The sequence below is a fragment of the Schistocerca piceifrons genome, chromosome 10, assembly GCF_021461385.2.
Source record: "Schistocerca piceifrons isolate TAMUIC-IGC-003096 chromosome 10, iqSchPice1.1, whole genome shotgun sequence".
Lineage (NCBI taxonomy): Eukaryota > Metazoa > Arthropoda > Insecta > Orthoptera > Acrididae > Schistocerca > Schistocerca piceifrons.
The window spans coordinates 128,971,178-128,987,707 of NC_060147.1; the positions used below are offsets into that span (position 1 = coordinate 128,971,178).

At 40.7% G+C, this 16,530-nt stretch overlaps 1 protein-coding gene across 1 annotated transcript in view; it reads right to left on the minus strand.

The window, feature by feature from the left end:
- LOC124718759 (protein draper-like) overlaps positions 1 to 16,530 on the minus strand; it is a 174,507-nt gene that overhangs the window by 123,040 nt on the left and 34,937 nt on the right. Inside the window, exons 6-7 of the mRNA XM_047244373.1 lie at positions 14,842 to 14,979; positions 4,581 to 4,792 (exon numbers count right to left, since the gene is read on the minus strand). Of these exons, the coding sequence (XP_047100329.1) occupies positions 4,581 to 4,792; positions 14,842 to 14,979 (350 nt within the window). The remainder of the gene's footprint in view (positions 1 to 4,580; positions 4,793 to 14,841; positions 14,980 to 16,530) is intronic.

A 16,530-nucleotide genomic window follows, 5' to 3' on the forward strand; every position in this document is an offset into this window, starting at 1 on the left:
GTTTGTGGGCTTATTGTGGACAGAGGTGCAGATCGAGCCATCAGAGAGGAGAAGGTCAACCTCTAGGAAGGTGGCATCTGGGCTGAGGAGTACCACATTAAGTGGGTGGGAGAGGTGTTGAGGTCATGAAGAAACGAAGATAGGGTGTTATGTAATTAAAATTTGTGATATAATTTAACCTATGTAGTTCTACAAAACGTTTCTTGCATTTTCTTTAGTTTAGTTGTTTGGCATGTGAGGATTTGACTTTATAGTCAAGAAACTAGTTGTGAGCCAATAGGAGAGCAATAAAACTTCTTACAGCAGCTGTTTTGGTTATTTATCATTTGAACGGACTGTGAATTGTTGGAAGCCACTATGTGCTATCTTATCAAACATTAGATGACTACTGTCTGGGTAATTTGCACTTTGTTTTAAGAAAAGCTAGTCTCTCAGGTACCTAAACATTTAAAAGATATCTCCTGAAGCATGCATTGTACAATAATATGGTTTTGCAGGTAAATTCAGTGGTACATGTGGATACTGTCTGCATAATGCGTTGCAAATGTCATGCTTGATACTGAAGTTTTGTTGCGTGAACAGTGAAAACATAGTAAGCAATAATCTTTTTTAACTGTGTGAGAAGTGTCAGCAAAAAGAAGTATCAAAAATGTTTGAAACTATGTGTAAAGTTTGTTGGAAGATGCTAAGTTTTTTTGTTTCATTTTGTTTTAGGGCACAAAAACAAATGGAATCATACGCGCCCAAGTCAAAACTACAGAACATGAACGCAGAGTGGAGTTAAAAAATGACTATACGTCAGTCCAAATCAGTGGCGGATACAGAAAAACCTCAAGGAGGGTCGCTAAAATATCTTGAGCTACGTGTACTTTTACTGTAATAAAAAAGAATTTAGTCACATGCAAAGTTTAAGAAAGTTTTATTTTAACTGATTATCACATATACAAGACAATGCCATCTTATAACATAAAAAAGTTACAATTGTTGTTCTCTTCCTTAAACTCTGAATTGTGTGCACCTATTCTTCCTGGCAAATTGGTTAATGACATCATCAATAGGACAATTAATGTCAGGGTGAGTGTTTAACAGAGCTAAGGCATTGATACCTATGTGCCAGACAGAAACGTATAAAATATGATGACACGGACACCCACGCTACATAGTAAAGTACAACCACTCAGTAACTCGACTCAGCCAAGTCCACTGACAAAAGGAACGAACGAATAGCATGAGGGTTGACTGGTGGTGATAGCACAGGTGGCAATGCAGACAGCCCCACAGGGGGAAGTGCACGCCCCGTGCACCTTCCGTATGTATCCGCCACTGGTCCCAATTGATGTAAGAGAAGACAGCTAAAAACAGGGTTGGAGAAAGGGCTAAAAAAGACACCACACAGAAATGGAGGTCCAAAACAAAAATTAAATGGCCTTACCATATTGCTTAGATGGGTAAAAAGTAAAATGCAGTTGACAGCGCGCGCATCATTTGATAAAACAGCCAATAACTCAGACAGTAAACACAAGCAGGAACATAAATGGTTAATAAATGGGCATTCACTCAGGATGTTGCTGACAGTTATCACTTTGGCACAATGTGTACAAAATGGTGGGTAGTGCCACTTATCAAATGATGATGGCTAAGAAGGCAGTGCCCAATACACAGCCAAGTTAAAATGACCTCCCGTTAAGTGACAGTTTTCCTGGACCTGTTGTACTAAGGGATGGGTGATGTACAGTGAACAGAGACTTTGAAGGGCGCTGAGACAGGGTTTATATGTGGACAAGGAAAAAAATTCACGGATTTTCCCCGGATTTCCGAGCTAAGAATACAGTTTCTCCCAGATGAAAACACACATTTCCGTGTTATTAAGTGACAGTATATTTTCCCTCGGAACTGTAAAACTTATCAATCCTTTTTAATGGTTATGTTTTTATACATGGGTCTAGAATTTCCCGGCACTTTATAAAATGAAACTCAGGGAAGAAAACCCCTTTCGGAAAGATTTTTGATTTGCAGCAACATGTACGCTGCATATTTTTGTATTACGAAAGTATAAATTTGAATTCCACCAAATACCACATGTTACTTTCTGAACCATTGTAATTGAGATAGTGATGCACTTTTGTAAGCCAGTCATAGCTCATGTCACGTGCTCTCGCCAGCCCACGACAGTGGATATTCAGACCCAAGGACACGTGATATAGTCAGCAAATAACAACAACACTGTTAAGTAGCGCGGATACACAAACAGGAAAAGTTAATGTTTTAAATTAATATACATAGTGTTGCTACAAGAAAAGCAAAGCTTTCACATAGAACATTGGTCTCTAAGGTTAATAAGCTGCAAGAGAAGCTAAGCTTTCACATATAATGTTGATCTTTTTTGCATGTGCCGAGTCCAGTGACTTGTCCTCAAAATTTTCCACAAATAAATTAGCTCCCGCAGAGGAGAGAGAGCTTCCCATAGCACTACATCAATTTGCTCACAATAACTACATGAATGTCTGATCTTCTGGGCTCGAAATACTTCTAAATGGCTCGTCATCAAACGCTCTGTGATTTAAGAAATTCATCGTACATTCTCACACATAGTTCAACTTGCATAAAAGGAAATTTGCTCTAAAAATCACAGTGGTAGGACAGTGGTAATTCAGCAGCTTCAGCATACATACTTTCAACTGGGCTGGTGTAAAAGGCATTGGTGGCTGAATGGATGCCATGATGGTGGATAGTGTTGAGACAGCGTGAGAGGGACACATGTGCAGATGCATAAACAAAGCACCCATAGTCGTGTTTCGAATGGACAAAGGAATGGTACAAATAAGAGGATGGTGGTTCGATCTGCACCCCAGGAAGTACCATTAAGGACACGTACGACATTGAGGGACCACGTATAGCGGGCTGCCAGGTCAGACACATCGGAGGAGTAAAAGAGTTTCCTATTGAGCACGAGCCCCAGGAATTTCATAGTTTCAGTGAACGGAGGAGTGACAGGCCGAAGATGTAAAGATGGTAGGTAAAATCAGTTATGCTGCCAGAAATTCATACAGATGGTTATGTCAGTGCAAAACTGAAAGCCACTGTCAATGCTCCAGGAGTAAAGATGATCAAGACATCGCTAAAAACTCCTCTCAGTGAGACAGGTCCATGGGGAATTGCAATAGATGGCAACATCATCAACAAAAATGGAGCTGGAGATGCCCAGAGGGAGACAGGCTCTTATAGGGTTAATGGCGATAGCAAAGAGAACAATGCTCAGGATGGAACCCTTAGGCACACCAGTTTCCTGGATAAAGGTGTCCAACAAGGCAGAATCCACACGCAGCTCGATAACTCAGTCTTTTAAAAATTCCTGTTTCTTTCAGAAGCCCCACATGTGAAGAGTATGTAAGATACCAGCTCTCCAGCAGGTGTTGTAGGCCTTCTCCAAATCAAAAAACAAGGCCACAGTCTGGGATTTCCACAGAAAACCATTCATGACATGCGTGGAAAAAGTAACAAGGTGGTCAACTGCAGAACACCGCACTCAAAATCCACACTGTGCAGCATTATTTGATTGCAGGACTCGAGCCACAATACCAGCCAGGCATGAATCATATGTTCCATCACTTTGCAAACACAGCTGGTGAGAGAGATGGGATGGTAGCTAGAAGGAAGGACTTTGTCCTCGCCGGGCTTAGGTATGGTATGGCGATGGCTTCACGCAAACATTTGGGCAATGTGACCTCTACCCAGATGTGGTTGTACGTATTAAGCAGGAATCGCTTGCCCGCAAGGGAATGGTGCTGGTTGGTTGCATGTAGTCATATATAGCCATCCAACTAGTAATAGAATATGATTCCATTATATGCTCAGCCTCATACTGGTTTAATTTTGTAATATTGTTCAAGTTTGCTTATGTCACCTACAATGAGCACATTGAATTTAACACAAAAATCAACACTAAATGTTCTGTGTGCAGCCCGGAGTGTGTGCTATGGACACACTTGGCAAAATGACACTATTGTCTCTAAAGTCATGTGGTGGTGGTGGTTAGTGTTTAACGTCCCATCGACAACGAGGTCATTAGAGACGAAGCGCAAGCTCGGGTTAGGGAAGGAAATCGGCCGTGCCCTTTCAAAGGAACCATCCCGGCATTTGCCTGAAACGATTTAGGGAAATCACGGAAAACCTAAATCAGGATGGCCGGAGACGGGATTGAACCGTCATCCTCCCGAATGCGAGTCCAAAGTCATGTGGTACACTGCTCCTTGCCACTGCACATCACCTCACCACCAACCATCATGTGTTCATGTGAGCAAACCACACCACTGCACACATTTTTATCAGAACACACAGAACATTGATTCACTTGAGAATACAGCCTGGGGAAAGACGACAGAGAGAGGAGAGAGAGAGAGAGGGGGGGGGGGGGGATAAGAAAAAAAATGATGTTAGCTCAAGGCAGAATCTTTTTGCAACATACTTATTAATCATGGAATGTCTGCACAATCTAAAGTGTTTTGCAAGCAGCTTTGTTAGCAAATTGGCTGCCACAGTGCTCACCACATACCCATCGCAATACAAGCTGACTGACTTACATTTCAGTGTTGTGGGGGTCACATTCGCAGACACTCTTGCAGCCTGGCCCAAACCACCCCTCAGGACATGCCCGCTGGGAGCAGTTGGTGCCCTTCCAGCCATCCGGGCACTTACAGGAACCGTCGACAGCTGAGCACTGCATGCCATTGCTGCAGATGCAGTTCTGGGAACAGTTGGCACCGAACATCCCCACTGGGCAAGTCTCCATGCACTGCGAGACATCAGGTTGAAATGAGACATGCAGAAAGGTATCAAAAAGTGGAACTATGACAGATTGTCTGGGTTATCTTACAGTGACAATAAATTATACATGAGCAAACAATTATCTATATGATTAACACCATACAACTAATGCTTCAGTGGCTGCTGTGCCTTTATAGCAAGGAAATTACCCTAGCTCAAATGGTTGAAAGCAAATAACTATTATTTTAAAATATGAAGATGTATATTGTACCACCCATCAAGGTAGTTTATCTGTAGAACTCCACACACTGCATTTTACGGGGTGTTGCAGCAAGTCAAATGATTTTAAAACTGTTATTGAGAGCGAATAATTGACTTTATTTACTCAAAGAACACACAGTAAACATAAAAGTACTTAGTTTTCAAACCGAAAAAAATCTAAAAATTCTATATTTTCCAAAAATAACGTCTTTTAGATGCCCACCATCCCTTGGCAAGCACTCAGCAAGTCTTCTGCTGGCATCGCCCATTACCTGTTGGAAAGTCTCCACAGGAATTCGTTGTATTTCTTCCTGAATTTGATATTTCAGTTTCTGGATTGTGTGTGGTGCTAAAGAACTAATGCTCGTCATTTCAAGTAGCCCCACAGAAAAAAAATCGCAGGCTGAAAAGTCTGAAGATAACAAGATTGGTTCCTCACAATTGCCGTAGTTGGTGCTACGTGACCGGTAGCCACATCTTGTTGAAAGAATGCATGTTTGTTCACAGCCAGAGGAGCAATTGCAGAAGCTAAGAAGTTTTCCTATGTGAACATGGTGCCCCCCAACACAGTTATAGCATTTCACATCTCATCTTCAAAGAATTAGGGACCAATAATTGCGTAAGACGATATCAGACATCACATGGTAACTCTTGATCTGTGGATTGGTTTCTCATGGATTTCTTGCAAGTTTGTCTTATACCATTAACAGAAATTTTGCTGACAGTAAGTTTTTAAGGAGATACTGATTTCCATTGATCCCCTACAGAAGTATCTGGCATAGTACTGCTCCTGCAGTACGTGAAGAATTTGAATCTTGTAGGCACAGAAATGAAGACCTTTCCCTAAGATACATCAAGCACTGTGGTCTGGGAAACCAAGTGCCAGGGAATGACAATCCACAGAGCAGTGTGAATTGTGTTTGATAGCCTCTCTTACTGCCACTATGTTCTCGGGTGTACGGAGTGTTTTTCTGCTACCACCTCTTTTATTTACTACACAATATTTGTTCAATGAAAACAATAAAGTTTAGAAAATACAATGTAATTAGATAGATGAAAAATCTTCTCACAAAGTGGTGGCAGGAGAAAACACACAAAGTTTAAAGAAATGTGCAAAGCTTCAGAGCCAGTGGCTCCTCCCGGCAGAAAAGTTGACGGGAAAGGAAGAGAGATGAAAGAAAAGCACCAGAAGGGAGGGGCAAAAGCACCAAAAAGGAGGGGGGGAGCACCAAAAGAGAGGCAGGGGAAGCACCAAAATCAAAAGGGAGGGGGGAAAGCACACATCTGTGCTTGTCATGTTTGTAAACACAGGGCGATAAGCGGTTACGTAATCACTGAGGTCAACGCTCACACAGAGAGCCCCAGAGAGCTAACACTAAGAAGAATCACAACTTGGCTTTTGACAAGATCAATGTGTAGTGTTTTTTTTGTGTGTGTGTGTGTGTGTGTGTGTGTGTGTGTGTGTGTGTGTGTGTGTGTGTGAAGGGAAAGGAAATAATTTATTTAATTTCTATAATAATGTGTGAGGTCACCCACGACTAATTTTTTTACAGTTGTCAACACCTTTGACCTCTGGTGACACTAATTCAGATTCATTTATTTTACGATTATTCCTGGTCCTAAGAACCAGAAGCATCGAAGACAGGTAATACAATTTACCTGTATCTCTATTGTAGACCTCTCCAATTTGAAATGTCCAATAAGTGATGACATCACAGCTGTCAAACGATACCAGTCCTGCCACTTTATCGACTTCAGGTCCACGTACTAGAGCAACAGTGACCCAGCCATTACCTTGCTGATTGGCATCATTGTCGCTAAGGGTAAAGTTAGGAACTCCACCACAGAACATCGATGGACCATGCAGGATGACTTGTGCACCTACATAGTTCTCGGTATTGATAACAATGTTGTTTATTGCTTTATAGACTGTAAGGCGGGTATGCCTTCTCCTTTGATAATATCGTGGCATCTTCTGCGTGAGCAGTCCAATGCTGTTGCTCAAGCTTTATAGACTGTAAGGCGGGTATGCCTTCTCCTTTGATAATATTGTGGCATCTTCTGCGTGAGCAGTCCAACGCTGTTGCTCAAGTGGCTGCACAAAGACTGACACCTTCTTAAAATGCACCAACCACTTTTCAGAAAGTGTTGTATGAATGCATTTGTGATCAGTAGTGAGCACACTTGACACTCATCTTGCACAAATCTTTCTAATGTTCAATTCCTGGTGCAAGATGTGACCAACATGTTCCTTCAATACCTCTAGAGGATTAGCAATTTTGTTCACCTTTATGAGCCGATCTTCCAAAATCGTATCGTGCACTTTGTCGAAGATTTCCGGTGTGCTTCCAATTTTTTAATATCCTTTACATGGATCATCTCAGATGCTTTCACGCTCATGTTTAAAATCAGCCGCCCATTTCTTCAGGTGAAAATTGAAGGTGAAGAGCTGCCATACACATTTACAAGCAGCAAATGAATTTTTGTCACTGTTAGACATCCTTTTACGAAGAATTTAATCCCTGTGTGATATTCTGTATTTTCCCATTTTCAACACCATGCACACCAGAACTGTTTTGAACAACTGCCTACAGTCAACTTCTGCCTGGAATGACTTGAAATTTATGAGGCCTCTACCAACAGGTGTACCAACATAGGGGACGGAAAGGCTACACAACTAGTGTTGCAATGTCTGGGAGAAGCCTGAGAACCTTCAGGCAGCTCTTGTATTTCCATTCTTGCCTCTACTAATGCAGTTCTGCAAGGATTGTAGCAGTCAGTGCCACCAGGGACAGAGACAGCTGCTTCTCTTCTCTGAGAAGATTGTAGTGTGACTGGAAACATTTCAGTACTTAACACCGTGATTCCTAGTTATCATGGAGAGAGTACTGGGAAACATGTTTTTGTCCATTCTGTCTGCATACAAGCACACATTCAAAGAGGAATGGCGTCAATTTAGTGCAATTTATAGCTCACATTCGAAGGGGATTGGCGTAATTTTAGTGTGATAGTTACGGTGTGCTGCAGAGAACTAGTATGCGTTCACCAACCACCACTGAATAATAAATTAAAACATCAAGTCTGGTGTTGAAGTCTTACTGCACAAATGGCATAAATGTAGTAAGCAATTAATTTGTTTCCTTTCATTATTTACTATGTTGACTGAGCAAGAAGCTGTTTTAAAAAGCTTTGAAATTATATATAAGTTTGTTGGAAGTCACTAACCACTCTCATTCTCAACTACTAGATGAATGAGGGCTGCGTAATTTGCACACTGTGTGTTATGCTGCCACAAGGCATAGACACAGTTTCTAACTGCAATTCTTATCTTATTGTGTTACATCTTTAATGTATGTGAGTCATGTCAAAGAACTGACCTTGCAAGATCAGGGTGAAGCTGTAGTTTTTCAGAAACACAAGCTAAGCAGCTGGTCTATATATTCAATGGAAACAATCAATTCTTGACAAAATAATGTAATTGGACGGATAAAAAAATCTACTCACCAAATTTCGGCAGAACACAAACATAAAAGAACGTTATAATTAGGCAAGCTTTCAAAGCTTGAGGGGGAAGTTAGAGGGGTGAAGGAAAAAGACTGGAGAGGTCTATGAAAAATGGTAGACTTCAGGAAAACCTCCCAGAACCACAGGTCAGGGGAGACTTTCTCTCTCATCCTGTCTGGTAAGTCTCTCCTGGTCTGCAGTTCTGGGTGCTTTCCCGAAATCTACCCCTTTTCATAGACGTCTCCAATTCTTTTCCTTCACCCCTCTTCCTTCCCTCCTTTCAACCTGTTGCCACCGCTTACTCAGTATATTTTTTTTATCTATCCAACTACATTATTTGGTCTAAGTATTCGACATCTGAGTGCCATAGAGGGTGAGCAGAGGGAGCTGATTTGGAGAGAAAAGTTGCAGACCGGCCCCAAGGGTTGCTCGGGTATCTGCCACATAACGAAGGTCACCAAGAGAGGCTGCACCAAACTTAGCAGTATAGTGCCCCTGGGCAACACAGGGAGTGGTGGACTCAGTGGCCAGTGGCAACGTGAACAGTGAAATAATGGAAGTTTCATCCATTACTTGCAGTTCAACTACCTTATATTACTGTGCATGGATTGGCAAGGCATCTCTGAAGACAGAAGATTGTGCAGCTCACATTTGGCTACATGCTGAGACAGACGGTATGTGAATCTGGGGAATCAGCAGATATTAATAACCAGCGAAGTGACATTTTTGCCACGTGTCTGTGCTCATAAAATTAATTAAAGTATGTTACAGTTCTGTTCAATACAGACAGAATCTGACCATCAAGGAAGTAAGACTCTTGCCTTACTATAGCTGATTGTTGGGTAATTATATACACTATGTTCAGTTTTGCTGTCTTGTACATGTTAAGTCAGAGAGAAAGAGTAATGTTGGCTGCAGTTTTGAGAAACAGACTGACCAAAGGTATGGGTAGTGCTTAAGAAGTAAACTGTTTTTAATGAACAAGTTTAAATTAAATGCTGAGTGTATAGTTTATATGGTTTTTAAATGGGTATGTTCATGTGTTAATGACAAGAAAACCTTCATAAATTTTCTGCCTTATTGTAAGACTAGTGTGTTTTGAGATTGTTGTCCAAGGCTCAGTGGGATTTATAACTGCCTAATAAGACTGTTAACAGTGTGTGAAGTTTTTATTTTATAAAGTTGTAATTTTTATTAACTAGTGTTCTACATAAAATCGAAGGGATAGTTTACTTGTGTATAAAATACTTTGAGAATTAATCTTTTTGCTAAGAACTGAGTAATACATCAGAACATCATACAACTGTCCAGCAATGTTGATTCCCATTTGGGCTACTAATGTTAAATAAATGTTTTTAAAAGTTTATGATGATATTCAGTAAACCTTCAGAAGTTCCACCTCCCTGAAGCTGTGTCCTGCCATTGTTGAAAGGGTACATAATGACATTTCAATTTCTTAAATTTTATTAATCATTATACAACATGTTGAAAATCAAATTTTGGTTTCCCCTGGAAGCTGTTAGATAGGTAACTTGCAACTGTTACCTTGCACAATGAACCAGATTAACTGTTCATCAATGTAGATGAGATTGTAAATGCCATATGTAATAACATATACTGTTTCAAGCATAAGTTCAACTTTTAGGCAAATTATACCGCATTTCAGGCTGTTGTGAATCAGCTGGTCATAAATGCCTGTTACGTAGTAGTGTTCCTTCAGTAAAGATTCAAATGGCTCTGAGCACTGTGAGAGTAAAGATTCCATAGTGTTTGTCTTCAAACGCTGATTTTACCCATATGGAGTTTTAAATAAAAGAGAAAACACACATCGAAATTTTAGAATCTTCTTTTGTAGTTGTAACCCTTCCAGTTGGGTTTTACCTATCGTAAAGTTGATATTTACTTGATTTTAAATCAAGATATCTTCACTTTCAGAAGAACAGTAAAGATGAGCACAGTTTGATAACTACACATGTTGTGGTCTAAAATGGTATTCTTAGGAATAACATATTCCACTTTTATCCTCTCAGGCCAATGAAAGATGTTCATGAGAACTGGAAATTTAGTTTATCAGCTCCAGACATCAGCAAGGTGTGGCAGTGAATAAATCTCTCCACCTGCTGTGGTGGAGCACTTGTCTTTGGGCTCATAGCTTGGTGGTGCCTTGGAAGTCATGTGCAAGAATGTACAAGGATTGGAACTTTAATAGTGGCAACTATTTATTTACAGCTCGTACAAATTACACACGTTTCAAAGTTTTACTGACCTTCATAGTAGTCACCAGCATTGTGTATAAACCATTCCCATCAATATGGAAGGATACTCTTAGCAGTGCCAGTTGTGTTGACAGTTCGAGTGGCGCGGTCTATTGCCCAGCGAATTTGTAGCAGTTCTGAAGCAAATGCTGTAAAGTGTTTCCTTCAGTTTAGAAATAGAGTTGAACTCATGAGGGCTCAAGTCAGGGGAGTGCAGTAGGTGGTATAGCACTTAGCAGCCCCATCAGTCAAACAAATCAGTAAGAGCTTGCACTGTACGTGCTTGAACATTGACGTGCAAAATTATGGTCAGGTCTTGCAGAAAGTGTCATCACTTCTGTCTCTAAGCTAGACGTAGGTTGTGTTCCAAAAATTAACAGCATGGAGACAGAAGTGATGACACTGTCTGCAGGACCTGACCATCATTTTGCAGGACAATGCTCAAGCATGTACAATGCAATCTGTTACTGATTTGTTTGACTGATGGACTGCTACGTGCTATACCACCTACTGCACTCCCCTGACTTAAGCCCTCGTAAGTTCAACTCGATTTCTAAACTGAAGGAAACACTTCACGGTATTCGCTTCAGAACTGCTACAAATTTGTAGGGCAATAGACCGTGCCGCTCAAACTGTCAACACAACGGGCCCTGCTAAGAGTACCCTATAACTTCCACATCACTAGCAATGGGTTATACACAATTCTGGTGACTACTTTGAAGGTCAGTAAAACTTTGAAACACGTATATAGTTTGTATGAGCTGTAAATAAATAGTAAATAAATAGTTCCAACCCTCATACATGATGATAAACAACTGAAAAATTGTTATAAGAATTGTCTTTATCTAATCACTCATGTCAAAGCAAGACATGTATATAACAGAATGAGATTTTCACTCTGCAGCGGAGTGTGCGTTGATATGAAACTTCCTGGAAGATTAAAACTGTGTGCCGGACCGAGACTCGAACTCAGGACCATGTATATAATAGTTTGTCATGAGCTATAAAGTAAAAGTTCTGTTAATGCATCATTGTAACTGAAGCTGTTTGTGAAAAACATTGGTTGTAAAATACAAAAGAGTTACCACTAAATTCTATAATCATCTAGTAGCTTGGACAGATTGGAGGACTCTTCCAGCACCCGGACATTGCAACAAGGCGAATAAATGCAACGGTATGGTTCTACTGCACTATGCTGCAGGATCAAAAAAGGAGTTAACTTTGATAATGGGAACTGTAAATTAAAGTTGAGGTAAAATTGACAGACACACCCCATGCTGACATATAGTACATGAAGTAGAATTCAAACCAGTCATGTAACACTAACAGTTGAAGACAGATGTCCTTGATGACGCATGTTGGAGATGGTGTCATTTGGTCCACCTGTCAAAAAGTATTAAAACAAAAAAAACAACATTGATTGTTAAGTAGGTTTTGGTTAGGAAACCATTTCAATAATTTGTGCTACATGGTTTTCACAGAGATGTAAAAAATACAAAGTTGTATGGAGATTTCCCTATTTCTTTTGGGCTGGAAAATGTGGTGAGATTAAAGCACATTCGGGTGCTGTTTTTGGTGATCCTCTGCCATCGGTGACAACTGTGATCCACTGGTTCAATCAGATACACTCCAGGCATTATGAACTGCACACAAGTAAAACAGGTAATCTGGATAGGGAAACAACAAAACATGAATACTCATGACAATTCAACATGCAATCGACCCTCACAGAGAGGTCAACAGGTTACAGCTCGCCGAGAAAGCAGGCCGCGGAGGACTTGAACGAGTGAGACAGATGGAAGAAGAGAAGCTTGCATTGGCAGACCATGGGCAAGATAGCGAAATTCAGCTCTGAATGGAGACAACAACAGAAGGTTTCTCAGAGTCCAGCAAACAATGAACCAATAGTGGAGAGCCAGTACTCCAACTGTGGACTGACAGCCTGCACAATAAAGTGTTGTGCGAGTAGTTGCTGGAGAAGACTGAGGGCAAAATAAGTAAGGAAAAAGCTGGTCTTGGTGGTTCAGTGGAACACTAAAGAATGAAACTGAAGGACTGACAAAAAGCTGAAAAGCAACAAGCCATCATAACCAATGCCGTCAGAGCCAGAATCAAGAGATCAGCAGTAGACCCAAAGTGCAGACTCTAGAAAGAAGCTGAGGAAACAAGTGATCATTTCTTGAGCTGTTGCAAAAGGATTGCTTAGACTGATTACAAGCAGATGCAAAGAATTGGTGGGGCCACAAGACAGAAAAAGTTGCCAGAAGAAACATGCCGAATTACTGAGATACTTCAATATTTATGACTGTTGAAGAAAAAAATGAGGAAAGAAAGAAAATGTGGATCATTGACAAGAGGTAGCAGAAATAATGAGAAACAATTCGGAAAACCAGCCCAATATGAGGAGTTCAAAATCGAACTGCAGCAACTCTGGTTTAAACAAGCAAAAGTGGTCCCTGTGGTCCTTGGCACACTGGGGGCATAGACAAAAGGTGTTAGTAAGCACCTGACAACCACTGGCAGTGCTACAACATCCATGTGGAACTACAAAAAACCACTTTATTGGCAACTGCACACAGTAAACACCAATACAGCGCCCAGTCCCAGATACGCCAGAAGTGTCCGAACTGTGATAAAATACAAAATCCAGCATTCTGAACAATCAGCTGTATTTACTGTAATAATAATAATAATAATAATAATAATAATAATAATGATATATTTAAAAAATATGATGTGACTTACCAAGTGACTGGTAAGTCACAGCATCTTTTTTTAATATATTTTTCTCATGTGGAATGTTTCTTTCTATTATAATAATAATGATAGTAATACTAGTAACAACAACAACAATAACAATGCTGTCATCATCACTGCCACTATCACCATCACCTTCACCACCAATTTCAAATACACTACTATGTTGTTACGGTTATTTGTAATACTACTATCACTACTACTCCTACTGCTGCTACCACCACCACAACCACCACCACCATTACAGGAGTGCTTTGGTGGGCATCTGTCTACATGACTGGTAAAAACCTTTTTTTCTCTCAGGAACAGATACATATATCAAGTTGAAATTTATGTCATATACTGAGATCTCTGTGCCCTTGGTGGTGCAAAAAATTAAAGCTTCTATGTCAACGCAATCAAAAGGAACCACCATTTGTGTCATATATTTTAATACTCATGAACTCATTAATCAAAACCTATTTTGTTGTTCCCAATTACATAGAATCATGCAATTTGGTCAGAAATTTGATTCACCACACAAGTAAAGGAAAACATCTGATAACTGTTAATTTGTAGTCACATCATACAAAAATATTTCTTTTCTGCATTTTGGCTGATGGGGTCACAGTGCTAAAATTCAGACATCAGGTAAGGAATGACTTTACCCACCATCAGATATTCAAGAGTGATTACTGCACAAAGACATTGTGTTTCAAGTCTTATGTGAAACAAACATTCATAGACTAGACTGTGTGTGTGCGCAATAATCACTCCTGGATACCTGACGGTAAATAAATTTTCAAAATCAGCAATCAATGAGCAATAAAATCATACCTTACCTGATATGGCAGCCTGGTCAGCCTGAATGGAGAATTGCTGATTATCAGAACAATGGTCGGCTGCCTCCTGCGTGATTTCATGTCACATTTATATGATTGGAATCTCTGGGAGTTGTATCTTCCCAGTATGTCTTGATAACATGCAAAAATGCTCAATATTCTTGATTCCTAGAATGAATTAACTATCTGTTCACATAATTAAGTTTGTACAGAACCCACTGTGCGAGAGTCATACTCGCACCTAGCCAATTTTTTTTCTGTATCTATACAGTATGATGAGTTAAGGCCTATGCAGTACCCCAAACTGTGGTCAAGTTATGTGTGAAAACTCCATGAAAACTGGTCTAGTAATTTTGGAGATAAATGTGTCCAAAGGCAAGCATATAGGCATGATATTTTTACAGATTTGTTATTAGTATAAATTATGCCTGTCTCATAGAAAGAACAGGTGTTTTAGCACTTGTGGATGTGGGACCTACCCTGTCTCCCCTGAAACCAGGCGCACACTTGCAGGCGCCGGTGATGCGGTGGCAGGAGGCTCCGTTGAAGCAGTCACACCTCTCGCTGCAGTTGCGGCCCCACAGCCCGGCAGGACAGCGGTTGGCACACACTGGACCCTAAAGCAATGTCACTCTGATGAGCACTCATCTCGCAATGCCACTCTGTTGCACATTTTGAGAGTGTATTATATTCCACAAAAGGTTTGACAACTTATTATCATCTCATTTTTGAAACAGAGATAAATAAATAGAGAGAGAATCTTGAAAGCGAATATTTGTTTAAATATTCTAATTTTGTATTTTTCAGTTTTCTGAACTTATACTGCATGGATTGTAAATTTTTGAAATTATGAAATGTTTATTTAAATGATAGAAACTCCATTTAAGGAATGCCAACAATGTAGGAAAAAAAAAAAGATTGCTACTTACTGTAAAGATGACACATTAAGCTGCAGACAGGCACAGTTAAAAGACACTTATATACAGCTTTTGGCCACAGCCTTCATCAGTAGAAGAGAAACACACACCCTTCATACACACAGGCAAGCGCGCCTCATGCAGACATGACTGCCACCTTCAGCATCTGACCTGATATCCTGGAGGAGGCCGCCATCTGTGCATGACGGGTGCTTGCTTGTGTGTATGAATGGTGTGTACTTCTCTTCTGCTGATGAAGGCTGTGGCCAAAAACTGTATATAAGTGTCTTTTAACTGTGCCTGTCTGCAGCTTAATGTGTCATCTTTACAGTAAGTATCTTTTCCCAGATACACTGTGCGATCAAAAGTATCCAGACACCTGGCTGAAAATGACTTGCAAGTTAGTGGCGTCCTCCATCGGTAATGCTGGAATTCAGTATGGTGTTGGCCCACCCTTAGCCTTGATGACAGCTTCCACTCTCACAGGCATTCTTCCAATCAGGTGCTGGAAGGTTTCTTGGGGAATGGCGGCCCATTCTTCATAGAGTGATGCACTGAGGAGAGGTGTAGATGTCGGTCGGTAAGTTGGCATTCCGAAACATCCCAAAGGTGTTCTATAGGATTCACATTAGGACTCCATGCAGGCCAGTCCATTACAGGGAAGTTATTGTCATGTAACCACTCCGCCACAGGCCGTGCATTATGAACAGGTGCCCGATCGTGTTGAAAGACACAATCACCATCCCCGAATTGCTCTTCAAAAGTGTGAAGCAAGAAGGTGCTTAAAACATCAATGTACACTGTACACCCATACTGTGATAGTGCCACACAAAACAACCAGGGGTCCAAGTCCCCTCCATGAAAAACGCGACCACTTCACAACACCACAGCCTCCAAATTTTACTGTTGGTACTACACACGCTGGTGGATGACGTTCACCGGGCATTTGCCATACCCACAACCTGCAATCGGATCGCCACATTGTGTACCGTTATTTGTCACTCCACACGACGTTTTTCCACTGTTCAATTGTTCAATTTTTATGCTCCTTACACCAAGTGAGGCCTCGTTTGGTATTTATCTGGTATGATGTGTGACTTACGAGCAGCCACTCAACCATGAAATCCAAGTTTTCTCACCTCCCGCCTAACTATCAAATTACTTGTACTGGATCCTGATGCAGTTTGGAATTCCTTTGTGATGGTCTGGATAGTTGTCTGCCTATTACACATTATGACCCTCTTCAACTGT